Genomic DNA, 22555 nt, shown 5'->3' on the forward strand with positions numbered 1-22555 from the left:
GCGTGCGTGCATGAGACTCGTGCATATGGGAGTGTTTGTACAGTAAGCGGCTTTATGTGCTGGTTGCTTTTGTGCACGTGTTGTGAGTTAGTATAACCCTATCTGTTCATAATGACTTGGTAAGATAAGCCAAAACGAAGATGAATAAAGTATGCGTGAAAATGGTCTATTATTAATGTCAAGTCCGTATCAAATAAACAAGTAGCTTTGAGAATGCTTATGGTAGATAGGTCTACCTGCTATGTGATTAGACGTAATGATAAATAGGTCTACTTGCTATGTGATTATATGTAATGGTAAATAGGTCTACTTGCTATGTGATTATATGTAATGGTAAATAGGTCTACTTGCTATGTCATTAGATGTAATGGTAAATAGGTCTACTTGCTATGTGATTAGATGTAATGGTAAATAGGTCTACTTGCTATGTGATTATATGTAATGGTAAATAGGTATACTGCTATGTGTTAGACGTAATGGTAAATAGGTCTACTTGCTATGTGATTAATGTAATGGTAAATAGGTATACTGCTATGTGATTAGAAGTCAATGGTAAATAGGTATACATTATATGCTATGTGATTAGATGTAATGGTAAATAGGTCTACCTGCTATGTGATAGAAGTAATGGTAAATAGGTATACATTATATGCTATGTGATTAGATGTAATGGTAAATAGGTTACCTGCTATGTGATTAGACGTAATGGTAAATAGGTATACATTATATGCTATGTGATTAGAAGTAATGGTAAATAGGTATACATTATATGCTATGTGATTAGATGTAATGGTAAATAGGTATACATTATATGCTATGTGATTAGATGTAATGGTAAATAGGTCTACATTATATGCTATGTGATTAGACGTAATGGTAAATAGGTATACATTATATGCTGTGTGATTAGATGTAATGGTAAATAGGTATACATTATATGCTATGTGATTAGATGTAATGGTAAATAGGTATACAATATATGCTATGTGATTAGATGTAATGGTAAATAGGTATACATTATATGCTATGTGATTAGATGTAATGGTAAATAGGTCTACATTATATGCTATGTGATTATATGTAATGGTAAATAGGTATACATTATATGCTATGTGATTAGATGTAATGGTAAATAGGTCTACATTATATGCTATGTGATTAATGTAATGCGTAATAGGTCTACCTGCTATGTGGTTAGAAGTAATGGTAAATAGGTATACATTAATATGCTATGTGATTAGATGTCATGGTAAAGCCAACTGACATTTACTCCTGAGGTGCTGACTTGCTGCACCCTCGACAACTACTGTGATTATTATTATTTGACCATGCTGGTCATTTATGAACATTTAAACATCTTGGCCATGTTCTGTTATAATCTCCACCCGGCACAGCCAGAAGAGGACTGGCCATCCCTCATAGCCTGGTTCCTCTCTAGGTTTCTTCCTAGGTTTTGGCCTTTCTAGGGAGTTTTTCCTAGCCACCGTGCTTCTCCACCTGCATTGCTTGCTGTTTGGGGTTTTAGGCTGGGTTTCTGTACAGCACTTTGAGATATCAGCTGATGTACGAAGGGCTATATAAATAAATTTGATTTGATGGTAAATAGGTCTACTTGATATGTGATTAGACGTAATGGTAAATAGGTCTACCTGCTATGTGATTAGACGTAATTGTAATTAGGTATACATTATATGCTATGTGATTACGGTAATGGTAAATAGGTATACATTATATGCTATGTGATTAGATGTAATGGTAAATAGGTATACATTATATGCTATGTGATTAGATGTAATGGTAAATAGGTCTACCTGCTATGTGATTAGATGTAATGTAAATAGGTATACATTATATGCTATGTGATTAGATGTAATGGTAAATAGGTCTACATTATATGCTATGTGATTAGATGTAATGGTAAATAGGTCGACCTGCTATGTGATTAGACGGAATGGCAAATAGGTCTACATTATATGCTATGTGATTAGACGTAATGGTAAATACTATTACTTGTATTATTGTTCTCCAGTACTACCAGAAAGCTATTTCACATATCTATCTACAACAAACACACGCATGCACACTCACGTAAACGCTCTCCGTCTCTCGCAATTGCTTCTCATGTTTACAATATCCAAAAGGTGCCTAGTGTTTTGAAAGGGTATCTTAGTCCATTTGAACCACCTGGGTGCTCCAGCAGCCAAGCAGCTTTCGCTGGGATGTGCTCATGCTCAGTGCTGTGGATTTGTCTGGAATTTCCAGCTCTACCATCGCTGTGGGCTGAGTGGAGTCACTGTACAAGAGAATGAACACTTATGAATATAACTATTGTTCCCTGAAGGAGGGAACGAGGTATAACATACTATGGAAAAACAACGACCAATCATTTTCACCTGAAGAAAACTGAAATCACGCCCAACGGACCAATGGATGCTGAGCCCGCCCTCGGAAGCCCCGCCTTCCTGGCTATAATACTGGGGCTGCCGTTCATTTCCTCAATTCAGTGACCCCAAATATGTTGGACCAACATATGTTATACCTCGTTCCCTCCTTCAGGGAACAGTAATTATATTCATAACCGTACGTTCCCTTTCAATCGGTCACTCGGAATAACATACTAAGGGATATACAATCACGCCACAAGCCGGCTCAGATGGTACCAAACTAGGAGGCCCATGGCAGCCCAAGCACACACACGTTTCACCAACTCCAAAAAGGGGTTACGGAAGCCACCCTTTTCCCTAATACTTACCGGAGAAGCCTGAACTGTCAGAGCCTGATGAGGACTGAACTGTCAGAGCCCCATATAGGGAACAAGAACCTGCTGCAACTTGGCTATGTNTAGGGAACAAGAACCTGCTGCAACTTGGCTATGTGTACTGACACGCTGCCACTACAGCCTAAGTCCACAGACCCCACGGTTCCAAGAACAATACTTACCTTGTGAGCCTGAAATGTCAGAACTCGTACAAGGAATCGCAAGTCCCAAAAAAACAGAACACCTGTCGTGACTCGGTATAGCGCACACGTGCTCTGCCTAGCATCGACCAGAGCCGATGAACCACGGCAGCTGGAGGCTCAAGCCCACARGAAACCTGCAGTAACTTGTGTACTCGCGCACTGCCACGGCAGCTCAAGGCGCAAGCCCAAAGGAAACTGTGGTAACCCTGATAATGCGCAATTTACATGCTGCCGCTCCCACAGGCAGCCCAAGGCTCAAACACATAGGAAACTGTGGTAACCCAGAGAAATSCACAACCTGCGCGCTGCCTAACACCCACTCCCAGACCCAGCCATAAGAACACTAGGAGCCACACTAGGAGCAGTTACATCCAAGTGATAAAACCTCACAAAAGGTATGTGGGGAACACCAACTTGCTGCAGCACAGGTATCACCAATTGTCATGCTCCTGAACAATGCCCAAGGAGCTGTCACACCCCTAGTGGAGTGAGTATGCATATCGCTAGGCAACCATTATTCTTTGGTGTCATATGCCAGGGACATAGCCTCCACGATGCAATGAGAAAGACGCGGCTTAGAAAGCGCCCTACACCGAGCTGGATTAGAAAAAAAGAAATACAAAAGCTGCTCACAATGCAGATATCCTTGGTCCTATCCGTATACACTATATATACACAACAGTATGTGGACACCCCCTTCAAATGAGTGGATTCGGCTATTTCAGTCACACCCGTTGCTGACAGGTGTATACAGCCATGCAATCTCCATAGACAAACATTGGCAGTAGAATGGCCTTACTGAAGAGCTCAGTGACTTTCAACGTGRCACAGTTATAAGATGCCACCTTTCCAACAAGTCAGTTCGTCAAAGTTCTGCCCTGCTAGAGCTACCCCGGTCAACTGAAAGTGCTGTTATTGTTAAGTGGAAACGTCTAGGAGCAACAATGGTTCAGCCGCATAGTYGTAGGCAACACAAGCTCACAGAMCGGRSCGCTGAGTGCTCAAGTGCGTAGAGCCTAAAAATGGTCTATTCTCGGTTGCAACACTCACTACCGATTTCCAAACTGCCTCTGGAAGCAATGTCAGCACAAGAACTGTTCGTCGGGAGCTTTATGAAATGGGTTTCCATGGCCGAGCAGCCGCACACAAGCCTAAGATCACCATGTGCAATGCCAAGCGTCGGCTGGAGTGGTGTAAAGCTCGCCGCCATTGGACTCTGGATCAGTAGAAACGCGTTCTCTGGAGTGATGAATCACRCTWCACCACCTGGCAGTCCGACAGATGAATCTGGGTTTGGTGGATGCCAGGAGAACGCTACCTGCCCGAATGCRTAGTGCATACTGTAAAGTTTGGTGGAGGAGGAATAATGATCTGGGGCTGTTTTTCATGGTTCGGGCTTGGCCCCTTAGTTCCAGTGAAGGGAAATCGTAACGCTACAGCATACAATGACATTCTAGACGATTCTNTAACGCTACAGCATACAATGACATTCTAGACGATTCTGTGCGTCCAACGTTGTGGCAACAGTTTGGGGAAGGCCCTTTCCTCTTTTAGCATGACAATGCCCCGTGCACAAACTGAGGTCCACACAGAAATGGTTTGTCAAGATCGTTGTGGAAGAACTTGACTGGCCTGCACAGAGTCCTGACCTCAACCCAATTGAACACCTTTGGGATGAATTGGAACGCCGACTGTGAGGCAGGCCTAATCGCTCAACATCAGTGCCCGACCTCACTAAAGCTCTTATGGCTGAATGGAAGCAAGTCCCCGCAGCAATGTTCCAAAATCTAGTGGAAAGCCTTCCCAGAAGAGTGGAGGCTGATATAGCAGCAAAGGGAGAACCAACTCCATTTTAATGCCCATGATTTTGGAATGAGATGTTCGACGAGCAGGTGTCCACATACTTTTGGTCATGTAGTGTACATGTGTAAAGCGCACACCGGACACAGATCCCATATCTGCGGTTGTGGGTGCCAAACTCTCCCGTGCGCCTGGGACAATATATCCCTCCACGGGTCCCCGCCCAACAAGAGGATGATCTCCGGGAACCAGGGTTGTCTGGGCCAACGGGAAGCCACCAGAATCAACGACAGACCCTCCTGACGGACCCTCTCCACGATTGCCTGAATCAGGTCCACCGGAGGAAACGTGTAGAGCAGGGTCAGAGGCTACTGATACGCCAAAGCATCCATTCCCAACAGAGCGCCCAGATCCTTCATTGAGAAGAACAGACGACAATGCACTTTTTCTCGCGATGCGTAAAGATCTACGTCGACCTTGCTGAACTGGAACCATATCTGGGCAACTACCAGAGGGGTGCAGTCTCCACTCTGTAGAGATAGGACCCCCGGAACGTATATCCGCATCCATGTTGAGAGACCTGGGAAGATACGTCAACCTGAGAGATAGGAAATGCGCACTGCTCCATGCGAGCAGATAATGGGCCAGGTTTAGGTGAGAGAGATACCAGTTAGAGGTCTTCAAGGGTCTAAAAAGATGGAAATGGATCCCCCATATGCATAGATTAAAAAAATAAAATAAAACATAGACACGTTCCAAATAGACCCCAGGACAGTCAGCCCCGTTCCAACAAGGACCGTGGAAAACAGACCCAAACAGACCCGTTTGGGTCTGGTTCAGATCCGAGAGGAGAAAAACAACAACTGTAAAACTACAACTGGGCCCTGCCAGCGCCATCAATTAACAAGCGATATTGGCCAAATGATCCACAGTTACGTGTCCTTAAAAACAAAAACAAATGATCAAAAAATGTTTTGTGTGCCGGTGCGCACTGCCTTTGGAACTTAATTTAGCCAAGAAAAATGTCTCAACAAAATCAAACAAAACACTTTTTGCACAGGCTATTTAAATAACTGGTTTAGATGATTAAATAGGCCTACAATAATAATTACAATGATAATAATGACTAAAGAATTGATAACAAATACGAAAATAAGTAGAAAATTGCTTCCAACCTCAATAGTGAGTTGCACACAGTCCATTTGGCCGCTCCAACGTTCTTCTCATCTTTGTCCACTACAATATAAAAACATTCTCCTACTCGGCATCTTTTCACTATACTCTTTCTCCTCTAACTTCTGTTTAACTTCAACAAAAAAGGACTCCATCTTCACAATCAACAGTAGCCTAGACCAAGGCTCTTTTTACACACCTTCTCTCTCGCTCTATCTCTTCAGCAGCAGGCGTAAGTGAGATGAGCAGCCGGAACCAGTTTCAGCTGGACATAAGCTATACGTTTTATTGAGTTTCAATTGGCTGACACAGATAACACATTTGCGCAGTTCTCAACACACWAAATTAACAGAGGACAGTTCCAATCGGGTCCAGTCGGTAAATCAATATTAATTGCACATGCCCGAGACTTGTGGCAATTATATCAGACCTGACCCAGATCCGAGACAAAAGTCTGAATTTAGGACCCGGATCCCAGGTCAGATCTCTGAATTTCGCGTCTGTGGAAAACGTGAAGACCTTAGACCGCATCCGTCCCTACCTGTTGATGCACGCCACCACCAACACGGGTCCTTCCAAGGAGTCAACRCCCTTAGACAAGACAGGGATACGTTGAGCAACCGATGGCTCTGTCGAGATGCATCAAGATGCGCAGCAATCACCCAGCGCTGACACAGACGCATCAACAGCTGTCCCAGAGGCACCACAGCTAWCATACTGGCCATCAGACCCAATAATCACTGGCACAAGTGAAAAGCCCCAGCTGAAACCGTGCCAGATAGAGCCAGTATGCAACTCTCCTCTGTTGGGACAAAAACACATGATTCAGAACCGAGTCCAGAATGAGACCCAGAAACTGAAAGTGCTGAGCCAGAGTCTAACAACTTTTCTCTTGATTCGCTATGAACCTCTGAGACTTAATTTGGGAAATCACCGCAGCAGTGTGGAGCTCCAGATAGGCCAATACGCTGATCCCCTGTCACCGCACCGGTGTCAAAGCCACCTCCACTACCATAGAAAAGGTGCGGGGTGATAGGGAGAGCCCGAAAGCCAGGACCAGAAACTCGTTGGCCACACCTTTGAAATGAAACCCCCGAAACTTTCTGTGGGGAGGATGTATAGCCACATGAAAATACGCATCCTTCAGATCTATGAACGTGAAACAATCTCTGGTGTGCACCGACTGCAATAGCGGCGAAAGTGTGAGCAAAGCGAAGAGCTGAAAGCTAATGTAATGCTAGGTAGMCAGCTGGCTAACAGCTGAGAGTGACAGCTGTCTATCGCCGCATCTGGATGACTAAGCCAGTGGTTAGCCTAAATTTGTTTGCTTTTTAATAATCACTAGGACCCATTTCTCAATACTTAGGTCACTTTTTCAAAACTCTTCACACAGTGAGTACAACAGCAGTCTATGTGGGCTAAACTGTCGATCGTTGTTCATTGCTTTGGCACAAAATGCATTCAATGACTACATCTTTCAAATTTCATGAATTATTTTCTCMCTCACGAGCACCACCAAAACTCTATGTACCTACAGGCCAATTTGCACATTTTTACATACTCTTTTCAAAACTGTTAAACTTAAGTTCAAAACCTAACATAACACAACATTGAATAAGACAGCAATTTGCTACATTTCTACATTTCTATTTCTATATTTCAATAATGTATTGAAATATATTCCACATATAAAAAATGAAATACTATAAAATCAATTAGACCAACCACAGCTGATTCCCATTGTAGCTGAACACCTACACAGGTGTTTGTCTTTCAATTTCATTACCATCTAGACAAAAGGGAACATGTTAGGAATAATGCTGTACTGTAATGTAAACATGGACCCAGCCGGAGATAGAGAAGTGGCTGACAGAGGAAGATTGCCAGGGATGGACCAGGCATGCCAAAAGATTCTTTCCTAGGTGTGTTGCCCAAGATGACATAAGATGTGATGTGGATGAGAACCTGTGGCCAAATGCAGAAGACTGGGTTGACCAGCATTGCTACTGTATCCGGTAGATGGTGTATATACAAAATCTTGTATTTTGGAATCCCTCAATGCCAAATAATGACATAACATATTGCATCATGTCTGATTCATTCCTGTAACATATACTGCAATGAATTCTAAACAGTGGAGAGGTGTCATTCTTGTTTTGTAAAGAAATTTGACAAAAGAAACCATTGTGTAATGCTACCTGTTGTTAGTGTTTTTTAGGTCGTTGTTTTATGAGTGACAGTGTGCTTGTTGGGTGACAAACTTTGCTGGTGTTATGGAAGAATGAGTTGATTTGAGACATGTATGAAGTGTTTTGGTAGTTTTAGTGCATTTTGGGTGTGAAATGAACTGCTGTGCCAAGCTTAAAGTTGGTTAGGAGAACTGTGTGAAGAGTTTTGAAAAAGTGACCTAAGTATTGAGAACTGGGTCCTAGCGATTGTAAAAATAAATAAAAAACTGTAATACGATTACGTTCCTAAGTGTGGAAAAGATATTTAAAGAAAACTAACTTATGACTGAACAGACAAATATAATGGAAATTATTCGCTAAATGATTAACTTTTACGCTAGTGACAAGAAACATATGGAATGTTCCATGCATCTGGACAGTGGATATAGCCAGAGCTATATATTTAGAGAGTTTGGCCAACTTTTTGAATTCGTAATATTGTTGTAATGTTGTTTTTGTTTTTTTACTAAATTCCATGTGTGATGTTAATGGGGTGCTACCATGGCTGAAGTGTTTGAAGTGTCATGTAGGCTAAAGGCATCATAATTCTCATTCTGTTAACGGGAGCTAACATGGCTGCCATAGAATGTTGTAGTGTCATGTAAATGCATCATAATGCAGAAACCTCAATGTCCCAACTGTCTAAACACATGGCTCAGGGSACAGCGCATAGTGTCCGATATTGCGTTTTGCAACAAAACACATTCTAAAGCACATCTAAAGTAAATGTTCATAGAAAGGGACAATTCATTTCAGATTAAAAAAAATGCTAAATTTGAAAAATGTGTGTTTATTGCGTTTTGGAATCAAACCCTTTATATGCAGGTGAGGTGACAAACCGCTGTACTTCTATGATTGGTTGAACAAGCCTCAGTATACTCTGGTCCTCATCATGTATAAGTGCCTGTCTGAGAGGTATCTTCAAACAACACTCAACATTGATGCTCTGATACTTGAAAAGAAAGATAAAGAGAGATACAGAGCGCTTGAGAAATATATTATTCTTACATGACTATAATACTTGAAAGTGACAGCTACCTGCTATGGGACTCTGCATATAGAGAGTCCTGCTTTGCTGTCTCTACTTTTCATCTTCATTTCAACTCCAGTCAGGTGCTTTGGAGTTTATTTTTGTATTTCAGGTCATTAATTTGCACACTCACTCCCAGTCTCTCTATGCTTGTCTTCCTGTTTCACTTTCAAACACTCTACTTGCCCACAAATATTTGCTTACAGACATAGTACAGTAAGACACCTTCACACACATACATTTATACATCAAACGAAAGTACATTCTCCAAGATAGCCAAAATACCAACTTCTCTACAGTGCAGGTTTACTCCAGAGCTCAGACTCACTCTCACGCTAACCTGCTTATAAAAGAGTCCCTCAGTCTGAAGCACTTTAGACCCACAGACCCACTCTCACAGCAACCTAGTCACTCATAATACTCTTTCTCACTCGCCACTGGATCAAATGACCAGAAGAAATCATATCTATTCTGACAGGTCTGTCTTCAACATTTTGATATGACTCCCTTCCTTCCTTCCTGTTGGACCGTGATATGAACGCTGTGAATGTTAGTCAACGTTTGTTTCACCAAAGTCAAAAAGGTAAAGGTGATCTCTTTTCCTCACCTGTGACTGGTGCTTCTATGTCCAGCATGGTTTTCTCCTGGCGCAAGATGGCGGCGCCCTCGTTGACGATGCGTAGTGCCACGGCTTCCTCCACGCGGCCCTCCTTGGTGAGGTGGGCTTTGAGCAGGTCCACCCTGGGCTTCCCCTCACTGTCAAAAACCTCCTTCAATGTGAGGCGATGACTCAGGGGGAAGGGCACGGCTGTGGAGACAACACAGTGAGACAACACACCCCAATGGGACGTCAAGACAGTCCGTGATCACCTGCTCTGAGACTAGGACACAAATACTTCAGACTTAAAGTTAAGCATGGGGGAAAGATCCCATATAATTCTAATCGCATAATGTTTTGTTTATAATAATAGCTGGCCAATTACTTTGTGATAATGTTTGCAAGCTACTTTAACTCTGGGCCAGATTGATGGTGCAGAGGTTTATTCTACATTGGCTAGCTTGTCCTTCCTATGACATTAGTTCCCTCTGTGGGATGTATTGTACCAGGGAACATGACTTCATGTACAATCCAATCGCTGAGGGCCCCAGATATAGGGGGCGGGGCAGATGAGAGCCAATGAGAAGAGGAAACAGACCCATCAAACCATCATGAGACAGGGAACAAAGACCACTCCACTTAGAGACCCTCACACTGTATATCAGTTGAACACAGAGCATCAGTTGTACAGCCAGCTCACAGGGGGAAACCGCTAGACATCCTCAGATGCCGGATTCCAAATAGTCTGAGAGCAGTATGGCAATAAAAGCGTCGCAGAGTGTCTATCAGCAGACCTGCACAGAGCACAACACAGGTGCGTTGAAACATTTCATTATGAGCTGCCTGGCGCTGTTTAACGGCCGTGGTGCTGAATCGGCGACCAGCCCCTCTTGTTTTAGTTCGTGCTGGTGCTGAACGTTTGTGTACCACTATAAGGACACAACAAGGGATTGCCGCGGGCTAGTTAGATGTCTTCATTGTACCGGCTTCTACAATTCATGTTACAACTAATGCCTAAAACAGATACTCTATCCTCCAATACTTTGGTTAAAACTGCTCAGCCAGTTCAATTATGGTGCTTATATGCATAAAGCTAACCCCGCCCTTCAAGACACCTAAAAGAAAGTCAAGCTTTTTTTTCTTTATGCAGAAATTGCAGAGGGGAAAAGTTCTGTCAACAAATTCTTCCAAAATGTGGCCTACTTTAATTATGGATGCTTCCACAGTATATTATAAATTTATGAATCGCTGTAAATGTACAATCGGATGTGTGGAATAAAAATATCCACGTGATTTTCCCCAGATAACACAACCTCTTTTTCAGTGAGAGTCAACAATCCAGTATGTATAAACAGCTTAACAAAAGTCTGCTGAACATAGCGGTGGCAAATGAAGCCCTCTATCCGAGTAATTACTGTATGTATCTCCGATCCTTAAAAAGAGGGAACTGATTGTGTTGTGTTCCAACCAGGGGGTGCAGTCATTTCTGATGAGAAAGCCAATATTACTGTAATACGACAGGGAACAAAACTTTAGTCTGAAGGAATAACTTCACTGGGTCGTTAATACAAATCTAAACCCATGAATAAGACAGCGCCTGTCTGCCAGACATCCTCTGAAAACATCCCATCCAACATCACATCCATTGCTTTGGGAGCAACAAAGGGAATTTTCTGCACTGAAGCTAATCTATCTGTGTCAGTGGTCGAAAGACTTTGGTGTTGGCTTTGCGTGCTGCATAATACAAAAAGGTCATGTAGCCACGCTTACTGATGCAGCAGCCTTTCTCACTGCTGGACCTGTGGCCTTACTAAGAAAGCAGGTTTGCATTCCAATCAACCGGTCATGGACAATTATGTTTGATTCAGATTGGATACTAAATCCAATACCATTGTGCTCTTATATCACAGACCATGTAACGGCTTTCGTTGGTGGAAGGAGAGGACCAAAGCGCAGCGTGATTAGTGTTCATCTTAATTTAATAATAAATAAATAAAAAAACAGAACACTTCAAATACAAAACAACAAAAGTGAAAACCGAAACAGTTCTATCTGGTGCAGACACACAAAGACTGAAAACAACCACCCACAAAACCCAACAGAAAACAGGCTACCTAAATATGGTTCCCAATCAGGGACAACGATTGACAGCTGCCTCTGATTGAGAACCATATCAGGCCAAACACAGAAAACCAACACAGAAATAGAAAACATAGATTACCCACCCAACTCACGCCCTGACCAACAAAAACAAAAGACAAAACAAAGGAACTAAGGTCAGAACGTGACAGACCAGTTAGAATGAAAACAGCACACATCAGGCAGGTCCTTTGACCCATAGGACAATGCACCTGTGAACTCACAACTATATAGGCCTGGGGGTCTTGATTGTTTCCATCGGCCAATAACACTACTGTAAAAACCTACAAAAAAGTATTTGATTGGATAGTGATTCCCTCACCAGTGTCTCAGCTCTAAACCTGTTGCTGACTGAAAAGTCATAATAAAAACCAGCTGATACCATGACATAAAGCAGAGTGGTGCTCCAGCCCCTGCAATATGGTTGTCTGAGACGTGCAAACACGCACACACACAGAGCAATATAGCAATATGGCCAAGTTTGTCGGCTAGAGAGTTGTGTTGCTCAGTGCATGTGGCGATGGGGAGCTGCTGAGCGGAGCACTGGGGGAATAGGAGAGCAGAGAGCTCTCCGAGCTGAGGCTCAACGTGATCAACATGCTGTTAAATAATGGATGCTTGACTAGAGGGGGAAAAGAGAGAAATCTCATGTTCCTGCTGCTGGGATAATGAGCCCAGGCCTGGCATGAGATTTTCACTGAGGTTAAATTAATCCCATTCAACAGTGTGTTTGTGTTTTATCTGTGCATGTGTCTGTGTGTGAAAGTCCATGTTAGTATATGTCTATGTGCGTATGTTTTGGGCTTGTGTATTTGCCTGAACGGTGCATGTTAACGTGTTTGTCTCTGTGCTTACATATACAGTAGGTGTGTATACCTGACTGTATTGTGTTTCCAAATATACACTGAGTGTACAAAACACTCGATGACCTAGACTGACCAGGTGAAAGTTATGATCCCTTATTGATGTCACTTGTTGAATCCACTTCAGTCAGTGTAGATGAAGGGGAGGAGACAGGTTAAAGAAGGATTTTTAAGCCTTGAGACAACAGAGACATGGATTGTGTATGTGTGAATGGGCAAGACAAAATATTTAAGTGCCTTTGAACGGGGTATGGTACTGTAGTAGATGACAGGCGCACCGGTTTGAGTGTGTCAAGAACTGCAACGCTGCTGGGTTCTTCACACTCAACACTTTCCTGTGTATATCAAGAATGGTCCACCACCCAAAGGACATCCAGCCAACTTGACACAACTGTGGGAATCATTCAACATGGGCCAGCATCCCTGTGGAATGCTTTCGACACCTTGTATAGTCCATGCCCCGACGAATTGAGGCTGTTCTGAAGGCATAAGGGGGGTGCAACTCAATATTAGGAAGGTGTTCTTCATGTTTTGTACACTCAGTGTATGTACGAGTTTGTGCAACTACTCGGAGCAAATAAAGTTCCCCCCTCAACGCTATAAACCAGATTGTGTTGTCACAGATAGCAGGAGCGAGATGAGGCAGAGCTGGGTGATCAAAAGAACATGTCACAATCTCAGTGGCCTGTCTGGTGTGTTTATATCTCAGTCTTACCTACAGACGTCACTGAACAGCCACTATAATACACTCAAAACAGCCCTAAATGGTAGAACTGCAGTGGTAGGTACTGTGCCTAATAAAGAGACTAGAGATACTGCATGTCCTGTATGTTTGTAGACATGTCTGTATGTGTTTGAGAGTGTGCATCATTTCCTTCAGTGTTTTTTTACACAACAGACAGTACTGTCCTTCTGATACTCTCCAACGCTAAAAGACTGAGAAGTCAGGGAGATTACTGGTGGACATTAGAGAGGGGGCGAGAAAGAGGGCGAGAGGGAGAGAGATGAGAGTGTAGAAGGGAGCAAGAGATAACGAAACAGAAAAAAGGAGGGAGGATTTAGAGGGAGAGAGCACCAGGCATGGTGAAAACACACAAGAGAGAAAGAGAGAGGGGGGGTTCAGATGGGAGACAGCTCACTTCGACTGGGCGCCCAAGCTAAGTTGAACTGTGGTGTATGTTGCCGGGCAACAGCAGCTAACTTTTGGAGTACAGCCAGTGTCAGCGCGAAATACTGCGATTTGCATGGGAGGATCAGAGACGTTCTCTCGTTCTCTCCTTTTATGAAGCACAATTTCCCCAAGACAATGCAGAAAGGGCAGGGAGCTTAATAATTGAGGAAGGATTTCAATAAACAGGAGACTGACAAAACACATATAGCTTTTCACCCATTCTGCTATTCCATGGACTTATCATCATTGCACAGCCTACACTAATTACCACCAGACACATGTACTGTACCTTCATTAATAAATGGTAATGTATGCCTTATTGCCTAGGTCCTTTTTTAACAGCCACTACTGTATACCAACCTGTCCAGCTGTCATGAAACATTGCCAGGCTGGATGCTGCAGAGAGAGAGACGGGGGAACTGTTGGTCGAACACTGCCCAGGTTTCTACCTAACTAATACAACAGCAGCAGTGAATACTCTCCATCCAGCCCTGGCATCCTGTCAATCTGTCCACACGTACAGCACACTACTCATCCTCTAGGTGTGTAGCTACTGTCCATCTGGATCTATGTGCACTTGTCTGTCTGTCTGTCTGTCTGTCTGTCTGTCTGTCTGTCTGTCTGTCTGTCTGTCTGTCTGTCTGTCTGTCTGTCTGTCAGGTCTCTCGCCCAGGTCTCTCGCCCAGGTTTGTGTTAGCTAGCTGCACCGGTCACTTGTCTCAGCCCTGCTTCTACCAAACCTGCTGTCCCCCCTCTATCTGGGCCTGTGACTGTCTTCATTACCACACAGGAATATGCGGCAGGGAGGGAAGTTGCTCCAGGACTCGGGCTCTTGTGGTTTATGTCATCCTAACTTTGTAAAGGGACATTGCACATAACTAAGAGTAGAATTTACTACCTAAGTACAGATTCCCGCCGAAGCCATATGCAGTGTTGCCAGCAAGCTTGTATTTGACTCAATAGACAAGACTAGAGACACGTGGAGATATTGTAAATAACATGGCAAACAATGTTGCCTGATCACTTGGGTGACAAGATGTTGCGTTCGGTACCTGTGTGCACTGTGAATAACTCTGACCTTTAAAGAGTCCATTCAATACCAATGTTGACGTTCCATTTATTTTGTTTAGTCTGTTATTATTGTTGTGATCATCACCGTACTCCATATAATTGGGACTGTGTGCTGTTGGGATAACTGAAGGGTTTGTTATCATAGCACTCAAAAGCCTGTGATGCGAATGTTTGAAATGTCTAAATGAGTGTGTTCACTGATTGGACCTACGTTGACCCGGTTTCTTTCCTGTGCAAAACCCCAAATGTGCAGAGCCCTAAAGTGCATTCTGCCTGCATGCACGGAGTCTGCCAGGCCGTATGGCAGCTGGCGGCCCACAGATCAGCCCATGCATGAAAACCCAATATGCTAAAGACTGGGAAGAGAAGGAGCCAAGGAGGAAGCCATGTTAGCGGGGATCTGAACAGAGCAGCCAGGGTAGACACTAGGCAGTGTTTGTTTGACCAGTCTACAATACTGATGATAATGTCCCAAAACCATAACAGGTAAACTCAGTTGAATTAGAGCTGCACATTGCTCTTCAATTATGCACAGAGCATACATTTGGACATTCACAAAATGACAGAACTCAGTCATCGGTTCATGTCTCTTTTTGTCACCACCCCATAATGGCTATAGRAGTTGGTTCTATGACCCATCTTCTAGGTGCTATGTTCTAGGTGCTATGTTCGGGTAGGCTGTCTCTCCCTCCAAACTGTATACTTTAAGTAGCACATTTCAGCCACCTATTTCCTGTGTTTGAGGGGTCCACTTGTCACTTACATTTCACTGGATTGATTGCTTTGATTTTACTCCTGAGACTCTTTCATACTCTTGCTTGTGCCTGCCATTTTTTAAATAAACATTGCGACCGTGGAAATGCTTATCAAACACATCCTGGTAATGGCTGAAATGAGATAAGAATGCTAACACTTTGTCGGGGGTGTAACGTATTGTCTCGACTCTTGCATCACAAGAAAGAAAGATTATTTGGGGTGTTCATTTTTTGTGCAAATAAAATATATAATACAGTTTAAATGTTTCCAAATGAGATGCGCTGAAATGAAAGCAACCTCCCAAAAGGAACACTTGGATTATAGTGATATTATGTGTGATTTTACAAACAATGTAAAGTATGTATAGATAGGTGTAATCTGGAGCCAAGATTGTTGATTTTTAATCCGAGGGTATCCTGCTATTGACACACTTGTTGAATAATGCAACAGAACGTGACAACAACAGTAATTAATGCAGCAGTCTAGACAGCGCAGGTGAGGGCAGGTTGTCCTGTTAATATCTTCCCGGTGTGAAATAGTTACCAATTGTTCTGATTGTGACGTCATGTTGTAAACATTTTCACAGCGTGAAAATAATTGCACGCGCGTTTGTGTGGATGGCTGAGCTCGTGCAGATGTTTTTCTCACACCCCCTCGCCCTTGCTAGCTAACTAGCATAATTAGCTGTAAACTGGTCTTAATGGCTTGTTCTCAGAAGTGTGCAATTTTAACTTGTTTGGATAGCTAACAAACATTTTATTCATTCATATATATATATATATATATGTGTGTGTGTCCAAACTTTTGACTGGTACTGTATATTTTGAAATGGTCTGAGATTTAACAACAATGCATTGGCAGGGCAATTCAAGCACAGCCAATATGTGGTGATAATGCACATACCTCATATATATATATACACCACCCACACACACCACACACACACACACACACACACACACACACACACCACACAACACACACACACAACACACCAACAACACACAACACAACACACAGTCAATCGTTAAACGCCCATATCTTTACAATCATTCACATCAACCCTCCGCACTTCGACGCGCGAGTCTGGGTATTTATATGCTGACCTCATGCCTCAACAAGCTTCTGATTGGTCAGAGTCAATACTCCTGGCCACCATTAATTGGCAGACGTGTGAAGCAAATGCGCATGGCCACAGAACAATTTTCCTAGGTCGAAGGAGGGTGTGCGAGAAAAATCCGCACGAGCTCAGCCATCCACATAAAGAGCTGCGCGCCCAATTATTGAACTGGGAACATATTCACGCTGGGAGAAGTTTTACAGCATGACGTCACAACCAGAACACCGAACGATCAGAACGACGTGGAATTATTTCACGCTGGGAAGATTTTTTACATGACACAGGTAGGCCTAGCTCTAGATCAATGGACACCAACCGTTTCTGAGTCAAGAGGACTTTCAAAATGCAAGCGATATCTATTGTTCAGATTTTTTTTACATGACTTAAAAAATATTAACATATGCAACATGAATCTATTAAAAACAGTTCTGTAGTAATGAGGTATGTCCATTATCACCACATATTGGCTGTGCTTGAATCGCCCTGCCAATGCATTGTTGTTAAATCTCAGACCATTTCAAAATATACAGTACCAGTCAAAAGTTTGAACACACCTACTCATTCCAAGGTTTTTGTTTATTTGTACTATTTTCTACATTGTAGAATAAACTATGAAATAACATATGGAATCCTACTGCTGGCTTGCTTCTGAATCTAAGCAGGGTTGGTCCTGGTCGGTCCCTCAACCGGAGACCAGATGCTGCTGGAAGTGGTGTTGGATGGCCAGTAGGAGGCACCCTTTCCTCTGGTCTAAAGAAAAATATCCCAATACCCCCGGGCAGTGGTTGGGGACATTGCCCTGTGTAGGGTGCTGTCTTTCAGATGGGAATTTAAATAGGTGTCCTGACTCTGTGGTCATTAAAGATCCCATGGCACTTATTATAAGAGTAGGGGTGTTAACCCTGGTGTCCTGGCTAAATTCCCAAGCTGGCCCTCATACCATCACGGTCACCTAATCATCCCCAGCTTACAATTGTTTCATTCATCCTCCCTCCTCTACCTTCTAACTATTCCCCAGGTTGTTGCTGTAAATGAGAAAGTGTTCTCAGTCAACTTACCTGGTCAAATAAGGGTTAAATAAATGTAGTAACCACATTTTTTGTTGTTGTTGAGATTCTTCAAACTAGACACCCTTTGCCTTGATTTAAATTAACTGCATTTAAATTAAACTGCATTTAAATGCATTTAAATTAACAGGTGTTCCTTGTTAATTTGTGGAATTTCTTTCCTTCTTAATGCGTTTGAGCCAATCAGTTGTGTTGTGACAAGGTAGGGGTGGTATACAGAAGATAGCCCTATTTGGTAAAAGACAAGTCCATATTATGGCAAGAACAGCTCAAATAAGCAAAGAGAAACGACAGTCCATCATTACTTTAAGATATGAAGGTCAGTCAATCAGGAACATTTCAAGAACTTTGAAAGTTTCTTCAAGTGCAGTGGAAAAAACCATCACTCACTATGATGAAACTGGCTCTCATGAGGACTGCCACAGGAATGGAAGACCCAGAGTTACCTCTGCTGCAGAGGATGAGTTATTCGAGTTACCAGCCTCATATATTGCAGCCCAAATAAATGCTTCACAGAGTTCAAGTAACAGACACATCTCAACATAAACTGTTCAGAGGAGGCTGCGTGAATCAGGCCTTCATGGTCGAATTGCTGCAATTCGATCTCCGCATGCGTGGTTCCCACTGTGAAGCATGGAGGAGGTGTGATGGTGCTTTGCTGGTGACATTGTCTGGGATTTATTTAGAATTCAAGGCACACTTAACCAGCATGGCTACCACAGCATTCTGCAGCGATATGCCATCCCATCTGGTTTGCGCTTAGTGGGACTATCATTTGTTTCTCAACAGGACAATGACCCAACACACCTCCAGGCTGTGTAAGGGCTATTTGACCAAGAAGGGGAGTGATGGAGTGCTGCATCAGATGACCTGCCTCCACAATCACCCAACCTCAATCCAATTAAGATGGTTTGGGATGAGTTGGACCACAGAGTGAAGGAAAAGCAGCCAACAAGTGCTCAGCATATGTGGGAACTCCTTCAAGAATGTTGGAAAAGCATTCCAGGTCAAGCTGGATGAGAGAATACCAATAGTGTGCAAAGCTGTCATCAAGGCAAAGGGTGGCTACTTTGAAGAATCTCAAATATTAAATCTATTTTGATTTGTTTAACACTAGTTTTGGTTACTACGTGATTCCATATGTGTTTTTTCATAGTTTTGATGTCTTCACTATTCTACAATGTATAAAATAATATAAACAAAGAAAAACCCTTGAATGAGTAGGTGTGTCAACCTTTGACTGGTACTGTATACATTTCAATATTTGAGGTAAGCTACATGATCACACCAGTTGCTGTATTACTTGTCGGGCACAGCTGAGTGAGAAGAAATGTTAATAATTAGCTTTTTTAAAATCTTACTGGGCTGATGGAGTCTGCATCTGATGGTCTGTCTCAGTGGAGGGAGAGGGCAGCAATAGTGTGCAACTGCAGTCTGCAATTCGGGGTGTTCCTGCATGCATCCCATTGGTTCCTTCATGAACCCCTCCCCGAGCATCCCATTGGTTCCTTCATGAACCCCTCCCCGAGCATCCCATTGGTTCCTGCATGAGTTTTTCGATCCCGCCTGCCGGAGTCCTCCTTGCTACCTAGCGGGACACCCTTACCGTCATTACTTACCGTCATTACTAGAACTGTGGGAAAACAGTGCCTGACAGGTGGGGCAAAGGACACGGTCTACCGGTKTCGCCCCTGCCTACCGGTAGCACAGCAGGTGGGAGGATGGGGAGACACTGTGTGCTAGCTAACTTGCTAGTTAGGGACACAGTGTGCAAGCTAGCAATCTAGCCAGTACCCGGTGTCGCCACGCCTCCCGCCTGGTGTGTATCGGACTGGCTGGCTAAGCTAGAACATAGTGTCCTTCGCTCCCACCTGCCATCGCCATCATTACCAGAACTGCCGGAAAACAGAGCCTGACAGCTAGCTAAAAAACAGTACTGGTGTACAGCTAGCCAAGTACCGTTGTCGCCCTCGCTCCTTCTGCTTCTGTGGGTTTATTGGCGACTGGCATCCAACATTATTGTGCATTGACGCCACCTACTGTACTGGAGCACCACCACCTCCTGCCTGTCCTAGTTTAAAAAGTTACCAATAGAAGTATAAAGAGGGGTTAGCGGAGATGCAGGAACACCCACATGCAGGAACGCCGCCGAATTGCAGGCCCCAATTGAACTCTTCATGGGGAGCAGACTGAGGGTCCGCCTCTCAACGTCCCTCTGCTCTCCCTTTCCTCCACTGACACTGACCAAAAAGGGACACCGTCTTCAAGCTGATGGCGAAACTCGAGACACACCGCAATTTCTGCCTCGTGCACAAATTCATGTTGTTACTGATATGACCAGAGAATGTCACACCCTGATCTATTTCACCTGTCTTGTGATTGTCTCCAACCCCCACCAGGTGTCTCCCATTACCGTTTTCGGGCTTGTCCCGCCAAGTCCTACCAGCGTGATCCCGTGTTTCCTGTGCTTTAGTTTTTGCTTTTTCTAGTCTTCCCAGTTGGGACCTTTCTGCCTGTCCTGACCCTGCCTGCCATCCTGTACCTGCCTGACTCTGATTTGGATTACGACTCTTTGCCTGCCTTGACCTACCGATTGCCTGCCCCTTGTACTGTAATAAAGTCTGAGACTCATATTATCCACCTCCTGTGTCTGCATCTGGATCTTAGCCTGAGCCTTGACAAAGTGAAATATTCCAAAGTATTAAAAAAAGACCCAATAATAACAAGGTAAACCTATCCATACACGTTCCTACTCATTCAGTGCAACTTCACTGCTGGTTGTAGCATGAGTGGAAGTAGGTAGAATGCACATTTTATGGCAGCTCTTTGCTGTATTCGTTAACAGTCTCTTCTTAGTCATGATTTTAAAAGTTTAGAAATTTCAGTCTCAATTGTGCTGTAGCTTTCTTTTACGCCTGCTACGTTACTGCAGACACGGTAATCTGAGCCATCCGATTGTCCATTGGTAGGCCTACAGTGCATTTTATTTGCTCCTGGGCACATGCACGCTGACTTCGGTCGCCAAGCTGTATGGTGTTTCCTCTGACACATTGGTGTGGCTGGCTTCCGGGTTAAGCGAGCAGTGTGTCAAGAAGCAGTGCGGCTTGGCGGGGTCGTGTTGACTCTTGACCTACGCATGACTCTCGACATTCACCTCTCCCAAGTCCATACGGCAGTTGCAGCGATGGGACAAGACTGTAACTACCAATTGAATATCACGAAATTGGGGTGAAAAAAAAAAGAAGGTATTAAATGGTTCAAAATGGGAACACGTCGCCTACCCGGCGTGTGCAGGGCAGCTGAATCGGGTGCACCTACCCGATTTTTGGTGTTTGCAGCCATGTTCCACCCCTTTACGTTAATGAATTCATACAGTATATGCAAATACACACCGTATATTTATGCAAATTAAGAACATATAATTTTCTTTATTTTAACACAAAATCTAAAACAAACGACACAACGTATATCTTATATAAACCTTATATAAGTACATTCTATGAACAAAAGTGAAATTTGACAGGAAATTGAACACCTAAATTCCCACCAAAATCCTTGAACTCCATTCATTATTTGTACGTGCCAGTAAAATGTTTTATGTGCCATAATTCAGTCAATATCTGATGGATAAAATAAAATAAACTTGTTGATGACTGTTGCTACTGTAAGAGCTCTCATGCGTGTGTGCAATCATGTGCGAGTGTCTCTCCTCCAACCCCCCCCCCCCTACTCTATCCTTTAGATTTGTCCTCTCCACTACACTACTCTCTCTGACTCCATCTCCCTCCTCTACCCCCTCTCATTGCTAGACCTCAGGGAAGTTTCATTATGTAAGAGGCCTGTGTGCAGTAAAACACTGCTGCAAACCAATCCTTAAATAATTCACCCACACTGCCAAATAAAGCTTGTGAGTATCGTGCATGCAGATAGCCTTCCGAGGGGGGCGAGCTGGGCGCAGGGTATCACACCATCAAGATCCACCACGTCCACGCCCACACATCTCAGGGGGTGGGCTCTACGCTGTCTGGCCAATGAGCCACCATGTCACTGATATTGTTCTCAAAAACAAACAAAACGCACACACACCCTCTTATATAGCATCCATGTGTCACGATCGTCGTTACGTGAAAGAGAGGAGGACCAAGGCGCAGCGTGAAATGAACACATATTTAATCAACGAAGACGACGAACGTGAAGCTATATAATGACAAGTGCAGACACAGGCAACTTACACATAGACAATCACCCACAAACTACCTAATGACTATGGTTGCCTAAATATGGCTCCCAATCAGAGACAACAATAGACAGCTGTCTCTAATTGAGAACCAATCTAGGCAACCATAGACATACATACACCTAGACTAAACACTGCCCCATAAACATACAAAAAACCCTAGACAATACAAAACACATACTTCCCCCATGTCACACCCTGACCTAACTAAAATAATAAAGAAAACAAAGATAACTAAGGCCAGGGCGTGACACCATGATAGTAATAAAACACACAAACGCTTATGAGAACAGGACACATCAACAAAAATAATAATAATAAATCCACAGAAAGTAATTCAA

The 22555-nt window shown here is 43.4% G+C and overlaps 1 protein-coding gene and 1 long non-coding RNA gene across 3 annotated transcripts in view; one reads left to right on the plus strand and one right to left on the minus strand.

Moving 5' to 3' along the window:
- LOC111950316 (protein phosphatase 3 catalytic subunit alpha) overlaps nt 1-22555 on the minus strand; it is a 53282-nt gene that overhangs the window by 19531 nt on the left and 11196 nt on the right. For both annotated transcript variants that reach the window (XM_023967801.2, XM_023967800.2), the window contains exon 2: nt 9800-10000. In XM_023967801.2, the coding sequence (XP_023823569.1) occupies nt 9800-10000 (201 nt within the window). The remainder of the gene's footprint in view (nt 1-9799; nt 10001-22555) is intronic.
- LOC139022864 (uncharacterized) lies at nt 16997-20617 on the plus strand. The gene is made up of 2 exons (XR_011473920.1): nt 16997-17194; nt 20377-20617. It is a non-coding gene; the product is annotated as an uncharacterized lncRNA (long non-coding RNA).

This window comes from Salvelinus sp. IW2-2015, linkage group LG23 (assembly GCF_002910315.2).
Source record: "Salvelinus sp. IW2-2015 linkage group LG23, ASM291031v2, whole genome shotgun sequence".
Taxonomy (NCBI): domain Eukaryota; kingdom Metazoa; phylum Chordata; class Actinopteri; order Salmoniformes; family Salmonidae; genus Salvelinus; species Salvelinus sp. IW2-2015.